Raw genomic sequence first — 19,143 nt, 5'->3', positions numbered from 1 at the left:
CGATCAGGCCACGTATCCTGAGGCGAGATTAACGGTTTTTACCCATCACAAAAAGGGCACACCGCCGCAATATAGGTATTTATTATTTTTTCTATAACTCCCGAGAAAGTATTCAAGCTTAGCGATTTTTCAGGCGTCTGCCACGAAATCATCTTCTGGAAATAATGAAAATTGTTGTTCAAGGCATTTCGACTTTAAGTAATTTCCACACTTTGAAAGAAAGATTAAGTGTCGGCTTAGACGTAATCGTGTTGGATTAAACTCTCCCAGGAATAAGGAAAATTGCTTTGTTAAGTGTTTGAATCAATTTGTGTCCTGTGCCATGCCAGATGGGACTATTTTTTAAAATATAAAAGTTGCGAACGATTTTAAGTGGCCCCTGCTGATAATGGACACCTGTTCAACCCTAGATAAGATTAGACTCCTATTTTGTGTCGGCCACAAACTTGTGGTACTCGTGAGGATCAAGCCGGAATATGTAATAGTCAACCATGCTGGCCAATTGGTGCCCAAATTTGAGTTTTTTTATGATGATTTCGCAACTGTGTTATTTTACTCGCAATACTTTCCTTCATCGTTAAATTAAAGTAATGATATATTCTTATATGCGCATAACTATGAAAAATAAGAGTTACGTGCTATTCGAACCTTAGATATTAGATCACCATAATATCATAATATCAAGGATATTGTATAATGCCGTATAGATCTACTTTCCTTGAAATCACATTGAGTTTCCGGCAGAGCTTCAGCTGTATCCGTTCGCGGAATTTCCCGAGAAAATGAAAAGACGCGCATAACGGAACTGACAATAATTGGAAATAAATCGAATTACGAGAGCTTTTCTTTCAATAAAACGCTAAACGAACATTCTGTTTCAATAATATGTCTTCGTATCTACAAATGCTAAGGTATTTTGTTATTGAAATGCTACAATTATATAAAAAATTATATCCTTATGAGAGACTTATAAGAATTTCTCTGTAGTAATTAGAATACGTGGTATTATTAAGAAAACAATTTATGTTTGATATTGAGTTTTATATATCGTTTATATCTTCTTATTGTATTCGTTATATCTTTAAAGTATGTTGTATTATTTATTTGACGTATGACGGTAAAATACGATTGTGTTTAATATCTTTTACACTATTTTATTTCTGATATGAAGCTTACATATTCCATGTTCATCCTATATCTTTAACGGGTTCTCTGAAATTTGGAAAACTTTAATCAATTAATATTTTCTGAATAAATAAAATACATTCAATTACAAAACAAATACGCAACTAATTCGAAATTTTGTCAAAATTGTGTTTTTTATTTTATTTAGATACTGTTTACAAGTACTGAAATTGAAACTAATCATTTTAATTATGGAGATTGTAGATTTTGTAGTAAAATTTGTCAAAGCATTTGTCAAAAAAGTATTCGCGATTGTTAGTATACGACGGAATATAAGGTTGTTTCCATAAATAATATTGACTTTTTACTCTCCCAGGAGATGAATTTTCAAAAAATCTCTCCTACTATACTTAGTTATGTAAAACGATTTAGCCTATATATTTGTGTTCCAGATTTAGTTGAGAATTTGGTCAGAATTTTAGTAGTACAATTTTGCCAGGAGCCCATCCGCAATGCGTTATCGCAATAAGCGTTAGAAATATATTTGTGTGCTGAACGTGCAGTGCAGTGACGTTAAATATTGCACTCTATTGTTTTTGAAGTGTTATTTTGTATTAAGACGTGGTTCGCTTCCGAAGGCATCAATACATGTTATTTCTGCCCTATAAAATGAAGCACTTAATACTACTTGTTTTGAGCGAGAGACATTTACAAGACATTCCAGCTTAGTTCTCGGGGGTAGTAGTTGTGACAAGCATTAAATAAAACATTAACATTTATTTCTGTCTTATAACATCAGTGTTAAACGCTACGATGGTCTGGTTTTGAGAGTGTGGTAAGGGAGACACATTTACAAAAAAATCTAGCTTAGTCTACAAGGGTACAATTGTAATATGCATGAAATCCAACTTTAATACTATCTCGAATTGTTTACGATTCATGGAGGTTGTGGAGACTTACTATTAAATTTTAGTGAGTTATGATTATATCTGTAACTAGCTGGCCCGCAAACGTTGTGTTGCCATATAAATAAAAAAATGTTAAGGGCGAACAACCCTTATCACTTAGGGGTATGAAAAATAGATAGTAGCCAATTCTCAAACCTACTGAATATGCATATAAAATTTGGTGAAAATCTGTAAAGCCGTTTCGGAGGCGTACGGTTACTAACATTGTGACACGAGAATTTTATATATAAGATTACAGATGCCACTCCCACAGCACCGAATACCTTTTGAAGGTTTCCCTCATGTCAACATAAAAAGAAAGGAATACTTGTTGCCTATATAAATAGTAATTGGTGGTGTATTATAAAAAAGCGTGTTAAAAGAAAAAAATCTGAAATCACTGACAAAAACAATGTTCTATTTATTTACGCTGAGTGTGGACTGGAGTACATTAAACTATGATAACACGAAATGTAATTTTAATATCTTGTTTACATTTAAATGTTTATAAATTAAAATTAAACGAACAACATTTTATCCGCAATGCGTTAATTGCAATTCGCTGTCGTTTAAAAGATATATTATATTTAAAAATACTTAATTGCTGACGGAACAAACTAATAAAACGAACGTTCAATTTCATGAGCTGTCTTTTCTCACGTTCCATTTTTTAAATAGTTCACTTAAGGATCATCCCGGTCCAATGACATTAATAATTGGAACCTTGTTATCTTAATTATTCCTTTGAAAAAATACTAAGAAGTGAATTATTTACATTCGGATTTTATAATCGAATATCAAAATGAAAAACATATCAAAATCGTCTATGTAGTGAAGAACTAATTGAGACCTTGTATTATGTTTTTATAATATACAAATACCAGTCAAGCGTGCAGTCCACCTTATGGTGAGTAGCTACTGCCGCACATGGACATCTGTAATCAACCCTTTATAAGATTAGATTTCTAAAGGTCGCTCAAGGATCCGTGGCTATTCCTGAGGACTAAGTTAGAACCTCGGACAAGTATGTCTCATAAAGTCATAACATATATCATATTAACCTTTCCGAATTAATAAATAACAGCGTAAAATGGAATATACAACTTCAACGAAGTAATTTGAAGATATTTTCGTTTGTCACATATCTGGCTATAGTAAAACAAGTCATTTCAAACTCAAATGAATAATAAAAGAGAGTCAGAGATCATTTATCATAACTAATGAAGTTACGATATCTTCACGAAACGGAATTTTAGTATTTCTTATATCTTAAGATTTATGATTCTATATCACATTTTTATGGAAATAAAGAACAAAGAACAATAGATGAATGCTAAATATCTCGTTTGGCATTCCCCTTATGTACGAGTACATACAATTATATTAAATTATTCTTCGAAATTTTGTGTGTACATATTATAATGTAATCGAATATGAAAATGTTATTGAATAGAAATCAAGATCGTGAGATGGGGTTGCCATTTGTATTTATTTGTATTTATTTATTTGTTTTTATAATTCCAAATTGTTTCTTTTATTGATCTATATTGTATAATCGGGTTATTAAACAAATTTAAATATATTTTGAAGTACTCGATTAGTGTCCTTTGCGTTCTGATTGTTAATGGAATGTATAATTCGAATGTATAATGAGTGGTATGTTCCAATAATAGATACCACTGATTTGTAAAAAAATATTTGCGCATTAGAATTTCCTAAATGATAAAGCGAACACTGCGAAGCAACCTGCAAGTCCTGAAAGTTCGAAAATAACCCTTATGGATGTATGAAGTCTATCTATCAATTCGCAATTGGCCAGCGCAATGTACTATGGCCTAAAACCCTCTCACTCTGAGAGGTGACCTCTACCCAGCAGTGGGGTCAAAATGGATCAACGATGACGACTATAGCGGTCTATGGGAGGCAGTGACAGCTATAGTTCATGTACCTTAGTTAGTGTAAGTTTACTAAATCACCATAAAAATTACATTTAACATACAAATATAAAAAAATAAATTAAAAATAAATTATAAATAATAAATAAATATTAATTAATAAATATTAAATTATATTAAAATTACATTTATTTATAGATCAAGAGAATATTCGGCAATCTATGTTTGGTGAATAATTAAACAGAGCGCCACCGCGGTAGAGACTATTTGCAATCAGCGCGACATCTTCGGAAAATTAGAAATTTCACGGTAGAGTCGCTTGTTTCCGGGCCGTTGCATGTAACTACTGTGATTCCATTTCGAAATCGAAGGTTTACGTGTAAAGGTAATATAACGGGGAATTGATCTATAAATATAAAACTAAAAAACAGCTCTACCTACCTTTTTCATTTGTTTGTCAAGAGGTTTCCCTTTTTCGTTTCTTGGTAATTGTCGAGGTTTAGAATAATACATAATATAAAACATATAAATGTTACAGAAAGAAGTTTGTAAAAATAGAGCACTGTGACAGACGCACAGACCAACCGATAGTGGAGGCTTAGTCTTAGGTCTTTGAGTACGGAACCTTAAAAATCAAGAAAATGTAAGCTTATGTTCGAACTAGACCACTGAGAGTACTAGTAAAAAATAAAAACAATATAAAGGTCTGAAACTTCATTTAAGAGTGATTAAAAAAGTTTTAATTGTGGCACTAACACCAGACTAATTTCCGCCTTGTAGAAACAGTGTGAAACGCTGTTTTGTTCTAGTTTGTAATGTGTGGTAATAAACATTTTCATGAGGCATTCCGGTTTAGCCTGCAGTACCACTTACATCGTAGTCGCAATGCACCTGTTATCAATCTCATGTAACATTATTGAAGGTGGTAGAACCCTTTGTGGTTCGACTCCGGCGGCACCACCGCCATACCTATTTCTGCCTAATAACAGCAGTGTTAGGCGCTGCTGTGTTCCGTTTTGAAGGCTTTGGTAAGGGAGACATACTTTTTTCGAGGCGTTCCAGCTTAGTCCTCAGGTTAGCAGCGTATCTGTGGCCGACCTCAGGCAGGAATACCTAATCCTATCTGGGGTTGATTACAGATGTCTATGTGCGGCAGTAGCAACTTACCATTAAAGAAAAAACATCCAATTTTATTTTGGCTTCAATAGATACAAATGTTTTGTATTCGGAAAAAGCTGAAGTAAATCCTTAAATCCACAAAGTATAGAGAAGGTATGGTTTATTGGAATTGGATTACGATTAGGGAATCCTGGTTATAAAATTTCAGTGAAGTAAAGGGGAACCGAGGTGCAACCCTATTTAAGACTGTGCTGTGTAAGGGTCTCTTTGTGTCACTGGGGAAAGCCTACTACATTATTTGAATTACAAGGAGTTTACTGTTATTATTGTGAGTCAATCTAACCTGATAGCCTTTTTTATATAATATAGGACTAGCAGACCAGCATGCAGTCCAGTGGTAAGTGGCTAATGCCGCCCATGGACTCCTGTAATAAACTCCAGATAAAATTAGATATTGCTATCTGAGTTCGGTCACAGATGCGCCGCTACCCCGTTGGCCCTGAGGACTAAGCTGGAACGCCTCGGAAAAGTATGTCTCCCTTACTTTAATCCCGTCAAATCAGAACACAGCAGCACTTACCGCTGCTGTTATGAGGCAGTAATAAGTGTGACGGTGGTGCCGCCGGAGTCGCACCACAAAGGGTTCCACCAGCTTTAAACCGGGTGGCTTCTTAATCAGGAAGGCCAATGTTCGAATCTGATTTTATTTGAGAGAGCATTGTTGTGATCATTTTGCAAAGTTACTTCATATGTAAAGTTAATACTTATCAAAAGATATTGACGGAACATCGTCAAAAACCGCATAAAAATTTTTATTATATTCTCCAAGGCGTGCAAAGTAAACAACAAAAACGTTTTATAAAACCGTATTTATAACATTGCCAAGCAAAGCAAAGTTGTGAGCGAACTTCAACTCGTACGTTTCAGGGATAATTATGTCCCCATTACGTACTTGGAATAACTTCACAGTAATGGAGTCCAGGGAATTTCCGGACGCGTGCGTGACGTCAGAGTCACTCGGTACCTGTATGTAGCCTTTGTTCTCAAATACTTGTGTGTTTAGACTTGTATCTCATGTGTGTTTTGACGTAACAGGTTTACTTTTTATAGAGAGTAGAGACATATGAGGCGTTCTAATGCTGACGGTAGCCACCCATCTTCTTTATAGTCTTTCCGTAGAATTCTTAACTCTTGTGATTCGACTCCAGTGACACCACTACCATACTTATTTCTGCCTAATAACATCAGTGTTAAGCGCTGCTATGTTCCAGTTTTAAGGGTATTCTAGTTTAGTCCTTAGGGTAGCGGCTCATCTGTAGCCGACCTCAGTAAGGAATCTAATCTTATCCGTAGTTGATTACAGATGTCCATGGGCGGCAGTAGCCACTTACCGTTAGCTGGATTTAATGTTTGTTAGCTTCTTCAGCGTTATAAAAAAAACTATCTGGGATCAATTATTGGAGTCCAAGGGCGGCAGTGGGTACTCTTCGTCGCGGACTGCTCATTTACTACTTTTATTGCTTACTTAAAAAACATAATAATATAATCAACATAAATTTTGTTATTTTTACTACTATTATAATAAATTGAGTAATTAGGACATGACAGTTGAATTTTAATTCTTAGAGTATTATAAGGTTATTGTTTTAATTTCTAATTTAATTATTATTGTTCCTATCGTATTTTATATGTTTTTTTTAATTGTCAATCATGTTATTTAATCTTTTAGTCATGATTTAGAACATAGTTGCATCCAGCATGTAGTTTACACCTGTAATTAAGGTGACACTTAGATTTAAGTTCAATGTGATATGTCTAGACAATAGTTATGGGAGCTGGGCGTCGAGGAAAGAATTGCAGTCTATTTCACGAACGAATTAATACGTTTATTTAAAAAAAAAAACACAAATTTTACACAACTTCTGACAATAAAAATACATGGTGTGATAGGTAGAGTCACTTTCCGCGATGGAGGTGAACTGTTCCCATGGTGGACGGCCACCTGCACGTGGGACGCGCCTCGTCAGCGTTGACCGTTCCGCGAAGACACGATGCAGCGTGAGAACGGTGTAGGGCTGGCGCGATGCAGCCTTAACGTGTAGGGCTGTCCCTTGCACGTAATTCAATGTAAGTGTTTACTTTGTTGGTGTAACCCAATAATAAATAAATAAATATTCATACTAGATCAAGTGCGTTCCTAGCTCGGTGGCTTGATCGTATCGTAAGCGGCATATTATCATAACGACATGGTATGTTAATTTGTTTAAATAATATATAATATTGGTAAACGTGTTAAGCGTTATAAAAACATACATAACATGATAGTAACACCATTTCGTGAGAAGTTTAGATATATTTTCTTGCTTGTTTATCCATTTAAATATTTAGTTTTGGTTATAATATCCAACGCCTGTCCTATACTGTCCTGTGATCCATCTTGTGCGTTGGATATTGTTACTCTAATAATTCTTAAAGTTTGAACACATTTTTTGAAACAAACAAGTTGTTGATATTCGAAAAAAAATGTTTTTTACTTTCCTTTTACAAATATCGCACTGACCAACTGCTACAATAGAACATTTCTCAGAATAAGATTTTGGGCTGTAGCCCATCATGTTGATCGAATGTAGTGTGATGGTATTTTTAAAAATATGAATAACTAAAAGTTACATTTCGAAAACAGAGGTGCACACCTGGGTTTGGAATCCTGTACCCTTACCATGAGTTTTTACGTTTTGACAAATATGACTATTTTGTTTACGTATTTGCCCATACAATTCCCAATCAGCGGATTATATCAGAACTATAGTGTCAGTAACGTAACATTAAATATCTAAATTGACAAAATGGCGCTTTAAGTTTTGCCTCTCTTTTGCGAACATGTGAGGTAGACAAAAAGACTTGAGCACTTACTTATTGTTACGTTTACTCAGTCTACTGAAGCAAACGGAACAGAATAATGGATTGAGTAAATGTAACGTAAAATTGTGGGATGTTTTGAAAACTCGTGGTAAGGGTACTGAACCTAACGTTAGACGGTGAAATCCATAGTATTCCGACTGTGAAAACATATATTGCCACAAATTCAATACAAATCGTAGGGCACGTGTGTCCTCCGTTACTATTGTGTTATATATTCAATTTTTGACGAGACCTTCGTGGCAGCGCTCAAACTAACAAAAAGAAATACGTATCTATGTTCACTGATGTAATAAGAAAACGGTCTCGGGGGATGTTCCCTGGGATGCTTTGAATAAATTCTGGGAATATGGCCTTCGAAGAATCCGTAGGTACATTTGTCAGCGACGTAAACGATTTTATAACGAAATCACTTTTACCCAAGGGTTTACTCCTATTAGCTTAAAGATTTTTATTTTCTACTGAGGTATGTATATTTTTTTGGGTTAAAAAGTAGCTTATGAACAAATAAACAAACAAACGTTTTCTACACTCACAGCCCCACACTAGGATTCCCTGTGTCGTGGGTGCCATTGACACACACATAGACAAATACACAAACACCCAGACCCAGAAACAGAAATCTTAATTCATCATTTAGATATCCGTCTGGCTGGGGATCGAACCCGGTCTTCTCTGCGTGTCAGAGCGGTATGGTGACCTCGTGAGCCATATACCACTTCAAATATATTTTAATATCACAAAAGCTCATGAGAGACGAAGTAGCTTTCCATTAGCGAAGAATGCGTATTACAAAATTAGCGAAGAATATTCTTAACCCTTTTTGCGTTTATGCGAGTTGTTAGCGGTCCTTCTTTTAAAAGATATGCATGGCATTTCAGCTTAGTCTTCAGGAGTACCACTTCAGTCCGACTTGAGCCATAGCCCACTTACCATCACATAGTCTGCATGCTCATTAGCTCCTTTAATATCACAATAGCTAATGTGACAGAGTAGCTTTCCATTAGCTAAGAATGCGTAACGCCATACATTATTACGAAATTAGCGGAGAATATTCTTAACCCTTTGTTGTTAACCCTTTTTGCGTTTATGCGAGTCGTTAGCGGTGTGAGCGTGATAAAACTTTAATGGCGGGTCTCCGGCTATGAACAGGAAATCCGGATATAAATATTCATTAAAATGACATAAAGTTTTTATTACACGACACTCTTTGAACTGTTTTCTTTCTATGCGATTTTTTGTAATATTACTCGTGAACCCTGATATAGTTTATTTGCTATATTTATGTTTAGTATTGCGATCTTCAGGAGTATAAATAATAACTTTCTTCTTCGGTTAAGCTTTTTTCGTATTCCTCTCAAAAAACCCTGTTAATTCACAAAAATATTGGGTATCTCAGAGTACCGCCATTGGATTAAGAATGACGTCACTAAGCTGATATCGAATCAAATCAAATCAAATCAATGCAATGTTTCAGCTCAATCAGGTGAGGCAAACTATTTTAAAATCTGTTGCAAGATTCGACTCACACTTACTAATTCATATGTAAAACATATTTTTTTGTCACAAGTACATTATTAACAGAATTTTCTATATTTTTAGTATGAAAATCCGTAATTATCAAAACCTTTCACAAGTTTGTGTTTGAAGCTACGATCGCGGCGAGTGTCATAAAATGGCGTATAATGGCGTTATCGTAACAACACGGGGAGATAATGTGGCTGACCAGAGCAATTCGTGTAAATATTCATTAAAATGGCGTAAAGTTTTCATAACGCGTCCACAGTAGAGCCATTTTCTTTGTCCATTTGAAAAACGGAGCGGATTATTAAAATGACTCAGTGGGAAATGTTTTTTATTTATTTTAACATTTTGCTTGTTAGAGTATCGTTATTTAAATGTTAAATATAGAATATAAAAATACAGAAAATGTGCAGCCGTTATACCTTTGTACACTCTTTAATATGTAACAAAATTGTAGAGAAAAACACAGAAACCTTGTTATTTTCAACAAGTTTGTATACTTAGAAAACTTATTATATAAATATTATATATATATATATATATATATATATATATATATATATATATATATATAAATTTCGTTAAATAATATAAAAGTACGAAAGGGGCAAACAATGCAAAAGGGGCATTTCTCATAGAGTCTATTAATTGAAAATTTCTGGCACGCGTGAAAATATCCTTATTGATTCTACTTCTTCAACACACAATCTTTAGAAACTATTCTAGCGCTAAATGATACTATATTGCTTAAAATGAAGTATCTATCTACTCGTTAAAATTTACAAGTTGTGTAGTCCAGACAAAATCTCTTTTTTTGGGTCTTGGAATCAAAGAAAGATAATTTACTTTTTATTTCTGACAGAAAGTAGAAAATGTACGACTCCAGGTCTAGCCATCTAAATGAAATGAGCCGAAGAAATCTGGCTCTGGGTGCTCTTCTATAGCACCCATGATTCATGGTATCCTATTTTAGAGTACAAAGTCTCTACGGTGTTATCATATAATAATATACGCACTATTATATGAATCCTATATATACAAGGAATTGAACAAATACATGCTATGTAATTGAACAGTATATACACACAACCTTCAGGCTAAGTCAATTAATAGGAAACCCATTCCCAAGAGTGACTTGTTGTCACTGAAGTAATGTATAATAAAGATATACCTTCCCTAGCGGGCGTAACCAATATAAGTTAGAAGTTATGTGACATTGTAGCCCTTTAATAAAATATTTAAGTCCCTTAGTAATTATTTTACAAATACCTTTGACGTTCGAGTCCAAAGGTATCACCGCCACACCTATTTCTGCCTCATAACAGCAGTGTTAAACGCTATGTTCTGGTTTGAAGGGTGTGGTAAGGGAGACATACTTTTCCGAGGCGCTCCAGTCAGGAATATGTAATCCTATCTCGGGTTGATTACAGATGTTCATGAGCGGCAGTAGCCACTTACCATCAGGTGGACTGCATGCTCGTCTGCTGCTCCTATATTATAAAGAAACTGCCTAATAACAGGTTTTGGTTTGAAGGGAGTTTTGAGGATGACTTAATCATCTGAGGCGTTTAACTTAATCCTTAGTTCACATATTTATAGTCAACAGTGACTATTTGCTAAGAGGTGGGCGTCAAGCTTATTTGTTGCTTCAATTTCATAAAAAAACTTATTACAGAATATATTGTCTAAATCGTCCGTAGATGCGCAGGCTGCGGACAATTGCTCTCGCTCATAAAATATTGTTGTTACGTGCGCTAACAGCCATATCTTAGAGGCACAGAATAGCGTCATCGCTGTAGCCAAATGATACATATGGAAGTGGTTTTCTTATGATAGTAGAAGCTTATGAATATGTAGATCAGCTGATATTAAATGTCGAATTTCATAGAATTCTAGACAAATTTAAATTGTCTACCTCTCTATGAAATTAGATCAATTTTTACAATCAAGTATTCTTAAGTTCGCCTTAAGAGGCGATAATTTTTATAAGGACTAAAGTACAAAACTAATTTGTTGTCCACTTGACGGTACGAGGTCACTACCATCCTTGGACTTCTGTAACCAATTCTATATAGAATTAACCTTCTAGTTAAAAATGAATAGAGATGCGTTGCCACTCCTGAGGGCACTTAGCCCTTATATACTATAGATTATGTTAGTCAGATGCCATCGAATTGCCGAAATTATGTGTAGAGTGGTTGTGGGAATTATGTCATTGTGTATGAAGCTTTTATGAAAAATTGTATATTAGAATGTTTCTTTCGCCGTTTCTTCTTCATAAAGAAACACCTTCCGGCGAGGTGGTAAATTACGTAAGGTGGTGCTAATTAAATCACGTTCAAAAATTCCGTAAAGAATATAATATATTTTCATTTTAATTTAAATTACTCGTATTTACTTACTTTACTTAATTTGAAATAGCATTTAGTATAATAATAATATATTGTAAGAAGCCATACTGTTTTGAGGTAGCTACGTTTTATGATGGAAAAGGGTAAACAATTGTTTTTAGCTTGTCACAAATCCATCCATCGTGAACAGCATGCAGTAGACAGCTCTAATTGATTAACGAGGACAAAGAAAAATGGCGTCAGTTATTAATATCTTGTTACAGAGGGTGCTTGCTTTTTATGAAAAAAGTTACCGGAGAAAATGATTTTAGAACACTTTTATGTTTTATTATGGAATCATCATCATCATCAACTCATTGACCATGTCTCACCGTTGGACACGGGCATCTTCTCAAAATGAAAAAGGATTAGGCCATAGTCTACTGCGCTGGTCTAGTGTGTATTGGTAGAGTTCACATAACTCTGATTTTTTTTATATATTTCAAGTATGTGGGTTTCCTCCACCTAGTAGTTTCCTTCACCGTTTAAGCAAGTGATAATGAATTTCTAATACGCACATAACTTTGAAAAATCAAACGTCAATCAAAAAGCCGAGTTTCTTAACCACCAGGCTACCACTTTTATTGTTTTTTGGTGTATGATACGGTATAAAGTTTAAAAAAACATTCTTGATGTAGAGTGTCTTTAATCTCATGTCAAGTGACTACTGTAGGGATGAAATCATATGGCCTTAGTCATGAGGAAGGTAGTAGACGAGCGACAGTCGCCAGCTGTTTGTGTTGTCGGGTGACGTCAGTCGACGTAAGTTGCGGGCATCCCACGCCACGTCGCCACGTAAGTTTTTTCCACACCCATTTTGTTACGTAAGCACTAATAAATAAAACTGAGTACAATAAAGAGAAAAACAAACTCGAGAACTATAACACGGAGTTTTAATCATTAAGAATATCTTAGACATTTACAAACTAATCTAAGACCATCAATCTTGCCTTTTCTTTTCTTTGTTCCTAACGAACCTGTTGCTTCTCCAGTTCGTCAAGTGTTTTACGGAGCGTTGTTAAATTCACGAAAGCTTCACAAAAGCTTCTCAAAAGCTCCAATCAGCAACAGGCAACATACTCAAAGATATTCTGTTGCTAATTGGAGAGCTTTGCAGCCAATTATTATTTTACATATGTCTTGATATGTTACGTCTTGATATGTACGTCATATGTTTGATTTTATAGTAAAAATGAAGCATGGAACTTTTTTCCGCCTAATAACATCAGTGGTAGGTACTGCTGCGTTCTATTTTGAAGGGTGTGGTGAGGGAGATACTTATCCGAGGCGTTCCGACTTAGTCTTTAGGGATAGCAACATTAGCAACGCATCTATTGCCAACTTCAGCTAGGAATGTTATCTTATCTGAGGTCGATTACAGATATCTATGGGCGGCAGTTGCTTCTTACCATCAGGTGGAGTGCATGTTCTTGTGCTATTTCAGTGCGTCGGATTTAACATCCTACACAGTCAAATCACGAAGGGGTATTTTCCCTTAACGCGTAACGCTTTCTACAATCACAGCTCCACACTAGGATTCCCTGTATCGTGGGTGTCATGGACACATACAAAGACGAGTACACAAACACCCAGACCCAGAAAAGATATCAAAATGGACCACTCAGATATCTGCCTGGCCGGGGATCAAACCCTTTGCGAGTCAGGCCGGTATTGTGACCGCTCGGCCACACGGGTTGTCATATAGAATCTCCATTCTTCATAGCATTTACAGTTTACTTTTGTTTCCAGGTGGTCGCGGAATTCGAGGATGTGGAGCCGGACGCCTTATACGACGTGCTGCACGATCCGGAGTACCGGTCGGTGTGGGACACGCACATGCTGGCCGCTGAAGACGCCGGCCATATCAACGTTAACAACGATGTCGGATACTATGCCAGTGAGTATGTTATCGTCAACCCACTGTCCCACTGCTGGGAACGGGTCTCCTCTCAGAGTGAGAAGGATTAGGCCATAGTCCACCACGCTGGCCAAGTGCGAATTGGTAGACTTCACATACCTTTCAGACCTTTTTTTTAGATTTTTCAGGTATGCAGGTTTCCTCACGATGTTGTCGTTCACCGTTTTAACAAGTGATCATTAATTTGTAATACGCACATAATTTTGAAAAATCAGAGGTGCGTGCGTGGGATTTGAATCTCGGAGCCGTCGATCAAGAGGCCTAGGTTCTTAACCACTAGGCTATCACTGATTTATGTTATAGGAATCTCTAATGCTCGATACGTGTGCTAAATGTGCCAAAATATTAGACCTCGTTCTTCACCACACATGGAATCGGATGCCTTATATGACGTTTTGATGTATCAAAGTTAGCAATAACGTCGGATACTATGAATACGTGGTAGAAAGCTTTGTGGTTTAATATTACCAAATTTCACACTTCATTACACGGGTCATTTTGTTACTTAAATAGAACAAGAAGAATTTAAACTCTAGTCCAACACATAATAAGTGGTCGGTCTTGCCTATGGACATTTGTAACCAAGTCCTTATACAATATGGGTTTTACCTGAAGCCGATCATAGATGCGTTGAGACTCCTGAGACCTAAGTCAGTCGGTATCCACACCCTTCCAAGCGATACCTAATCTAACCTAACCTACCCGATTGAACGTCACTAGTTCTGCCACCCTTAGAGCGTTTGTCCACCGCTGCTGTCACCGGACCGTCACCGAGAACGAAAAGACAGGGCCAAAGTAGCGGTCCATAAATTTACTATCCACCGCCGCGTGTCCACCGCATGTCCGTCAATTCATATTAAAGTCGGCCCGAAATAAACTCGTTCTCGTACTATTGGGGATGAAATTCATAATACTGGGAGAACAAAAGTTAGTTTATGTTACTTAGTTTGAATAATGAATTAAAATTGACCGTGATAACACGTCCCTAACGACCCCGATTAGTGAGATTTAATTTACAAAGCCCAACTAATATTTGTTTCAAAACTCAAATTACATGGTTTGAATGTAAACACAACTTTCTAATTACACTAATTTGTATTTGTATTTCTTCGCGTCGATCAAAAAGTATTACTACAATGTAGGTATACTCAGAATTTGTTTTAGTTAAGCTGCAAATTTTATTACATTTATAAATTCGGTTACGATTATTTTATTCATGTTAAATCAAAATGCTTTCAAAAGATTTATTCAGACAGTTTGATGACTTTGTTATTTTTTTAGCTTCGTAAGTTTTCTATATTTCTTAATTGGGTTAGAATTATATTTATTAATTACTTTTAACAGTTAAATGGACCCTAAAACGATTTAACTGGTCTATTTTACTCTTCTTAAGCTCTTTACTTAAGCTTTTTAATTTTTATTTGGAAAATCAAAACCTGCTAATCAAGTATTACATATAATTATCCTTATAACTTCACCATCATGATGACTTAGTGACGTTATTATAAAACCAATATGACGTATTCCCCAAAATGGCGGACTATGGGAGGTACCACATATTCTTTACAGCTGTTTAATACACGAGTATATTTATTTTCCTTAAGTTTCATTATTTTATTACATTTTTCGAATAGGCTAGAATTATTTTTCCTCCATTATTTTTAAAAGGATTAAAGGTTTTTTATTTCGCTGAAGCTTTATTAAAGCGTTTAGCGCAGATAAAAAAGGAAGCTTTACTCTCTGTGTATGAAGAATGAAGTCAGCATAAAAGGTACGCTGTGGTATGAACCGTATGGATAAAGCGACATGACTGTAATGGACATGAATGTCATGAATGCGAACGAGAATTATAGGACGCTGTAGGGTTGTCATAAAAAAAATGTTTTTATGGTTTGGTCCAATTTTATAATTTCTTTGTTAATCCGTGATGGGCAAAATATTTTTGAAATATACTTTGTAATCATATTTTATTAATTTTATTAAATAAAGTTATGTGAATGTAATTTCAGTATTTCTAAATGATTTTGGACACATTTTCTTGGTTAAATAATTATGATTTTAAAAGTAAGTTGCCTATTAACCGCTCTCGTAGCGCAGAGGTCATATGGATATGATGTCCAAAATGATCTCGGAATAGATCCAAGTTAGGAAAAATCTATGTATATGTTACTACATATACATAGTAATCTGTGTTGTGTGCATCTCTAGCAAACCCACAACAGGAAAATAATGGTTTCAGAACCGAAAATATTCAACAAGTAGCTCTCCTTATCTCGTAGAAGTAAAAGTACATCGACGATAATATCATCATACTCAGTCATGTATGAGCTATGAGTCACTACTATGAAACTTGACTTTATATGCCATAACCGTACGGCCCTAGTAGTGGCGTACGGTGGCATGAATACACGCAGGCATTAATACAAAGCAGAGCGACTGGATACCAACACGTATTTGATCAAATATTCGTGAGCGCGCCATAAATACGAAGGGTCCCCCCAAATGTTATGGCAGGTGAAACAGTCATTTTTTCAAAATTTCAGTACTTGCTCAAATATTGGAAAAAAGTATGTCATTTAAATGGTCCGGGGTTAGACCCAAGGCGGGCAAAAATCTAATTAATTATATGTTTAATTTGTAATCTATCGAATCCCCAATACTAAAAATGGGTAGTCTAAAATACAAACATATTATTAATACGGTCCCTTTATTCGATAAAAGCAGTAAAATTCATGAGAAGAAAATACGAAATTTAATATTACTTATTTATGTATGAGCCATGCATCGCTAGTACGAAACTTGACTGTATATGCCATAACCGTACGGCCCTAGTAGTGGCGTACGGTGGCATGAATGGAACGCTGGCATGAATACAAAGCTCGTGAATCCAGTCCGCGGAGGCATGGAGCGATTGGATACCAACACGTATTTGATCAAATATTCGTGCGAGCGCCATAAATACGAAGGGTTCCCGCAAATGTTATGGGAGGTGCGAAATAAGACTTTTTTATTCCCAATATGCCAGTACTTCCTCATTCTAATGGTGCTGTAAATGTAAGGTTAGGCGCTGAATACAAGTTACTTTTTCTTATAAGACTGAAGTAATGCATTTCATCTAATCATGATTAGATGCTTTCTGCTTTATGATTAGATATATATATTTGATTATATGCTTTCTGCTATTCTCAATTACCAAACTTCAAATTAAAATACGTCAGATCTTAAAACTGCTGTTGTGGAACACAAAATTGTGACAGTGATGCCGAAAGATCAAAGAGTAATTTTTTACAACTTTTAATTTTAGACTTATAACTTCGCTTGAAATAAGTATGGTATTATAAAAAGGTTGGCGTCTATAAATAGCGAAGGTAATACAGGCAAGGGTAGTAAGTTAGGGTGCCATAGCGGCACACCTTCTGAATGAATTAGGGGTAAGTGATCTTATGAAAGAATGGGTGGGGTTCGTTTTTATCTGATAGACATAGTTTTAGCGTAATAACTAGCTGTGCCCGTGAACTAGTTTAAGTGAACTTAGAACTTATGGTTATAATTCTTTTATATCCCAGTGCTGGTGACGGGTTTCTCTCTACAATTGGAAGATTTGTAACTCTTTTTATAGCATAGAAATAGCAAATTAACAGTGTAAATAATGGTAAGTGGCTATTACCGCCTGGAATCAAGACCAGATCTTTCTTTGAGGTCTTTATTTCTTGTTCTTTTTGAGATGCATTGCTACTCCTGAGAACTAGACGAAACGCCTCAGATGAGTATGTATCCCTTACATTCATATCGGTTCAGGAATCCAATACTATTTTGGGCTTAGTTACAGATGTCTGTGAGCAGCAGTGACTACTTACCATCAAGTGGACTATACGTTCGTTCATTACTTGATTTTCAAAAAAAATACACCAAACTCCAAAGCTAATTAGTAAATCTAAGTACCTAAATTTATCTAAATTTAAAAAGAGTCAAAAAACTTTTCTTTAATAAACACCGCCAGTAACAAACATTTTAAAAGATCAGTGTACTAAAATAATGAGTGTCATGAATTATTTTACATAAGCCAGAATAATGAAAAGGTCGGCATTAAATAAATCCTCTTTTTGCTATTAAATGGACGAGAGGTGGCGTAAATTTCACAAACGGCTTAAAATTAAATGTTCCATAATTCGCTGGAGCCGCAAAGAAGATTTTGATAAAGTGAAATTTAACGCAGTTGAACAAAATTAGGAATACGAATGGGATCCAAAAGGCGTGTAAGGGTGCCTTTCCACTAGATGTGTGAGGTAGCTAATATATGTGTGTAAAATCAACCAATAGGGTTGTTTAATATTGATTTGTTTAGCTTACTTAGTTAAACTATGTTTATTGTAGGGAGGGATATGAGCTAAGGATTGGGGCAAGGAAGCACGGTAGCACACCTTTCTTGTCTAGCTTGGGTAGCTACGCAAGGATTTTTCAATGGAAGGATATGGGCTAGGATTGAAGCTACGGATGTGAGTTTTGGATCCCGACCAATAAAGCCAATTATTTATATAGATGGCGTTAATTTCACAAACGCCATAAAATTATGGAACATTTAGTTCCATAATTCGTTGGAGCCGCGAAGAAAATTTTGATAAAGTGAAATTTTACGCAGTTGAACAAAATTAGAGAGAATACGAATGGGATCCAAAAGGAGTTTAAGGGTGGCTTTCCACTAGATGTGTGAGGTAGCTAAGATATGGATATGTGTAAAATCAACCAATAGGATTGTTTAATATTCATTTATTTAGCATAGCTCAGGTAGGATAGTTAGGGTATGTTTTTTTGTATGGAGGAAGGTATGTTTTTTTGTATCGAGCTAAGGATCGCAACCGGTGTTTTTAAGTATTTTCATGGATAATGTTGCTCGTTTAACTTACATTTGGCAGCTAAGTTATGTTGTACATGAAGGAATGCGAGCTAAAGACCTATGGATGCAAGATAAGGTTTGCGACCAGTATAGCTAATTATTTTCATAGCACATATTACTCGCTTAGCTTAGCTTTAGTGGCTAAGCTATGTCTCTATATGAACCGATGCGAGCTACGGAAGCGAGCTAAGGATAACGACCAGTATTGCTAAGTATTTTCATAACACATCTTACTCGCTTAGCTTAGCTTACACCTCGCATACCGCTTAGCTAGCTCGCACATGTAGTGGAAAGATACTCTTAAGTTGGAATGAATATGTGGTTTATTCTTTATGCCTCGGTTCCTTTGTAGCAATTTTAGTGCTTTTTATTCTGGTGCGAGGAGTGTATTTAGGCAGATTTAAGTAAATGA

The 19,143-nt window shown here is 35.5% G+C and overlaps 1 protein-coding gene across 1 annotated transcript in view; it reads left to right on the top strand.

Moving 5' to 3' along the window:
• The window catches only part of LOC140749412 (START domain-containing protein 10), a 53,178-nt gene that overhangs the window by 22,430 nt on the left and 11,605 nt on the right, over window positions 1-19,143 (top strand). Inside the window, exon 2 of the mRNA XM_073082444.1 lies at window positions 13,669-13,816. Within this exon, the coding sequence (XP_072938545.1) occupies window positions 13,669-13,816 (148 nt within the window). The remainder of the gene's footprint in view (window positions 1-13,668; window positions 13,817-19,143) is intronic.

This window comes from Epargyreus clarus, unplaced genomic scaffold (genome assembly GCF_041222505.1).
Source record: "Epargyreus clarus isolate Ecla_fem2 unplaced genomic scaffold, WU_Ecla_fem_2.2 ptg000018l, whole genome shotgun sequence".
Taxonomy (NCBI): Eukaryota; Metazoa; Arthropoda; class Insecta; order Lepidoptera; family Hesperiidae; genus Epargyreus; species Epargyreus clarus.
The sequence above is the reverse complement of the archived record's forward strand: the minus strand, read 5'-3'. Positions and strand labels throughout refer to the sequence as shown.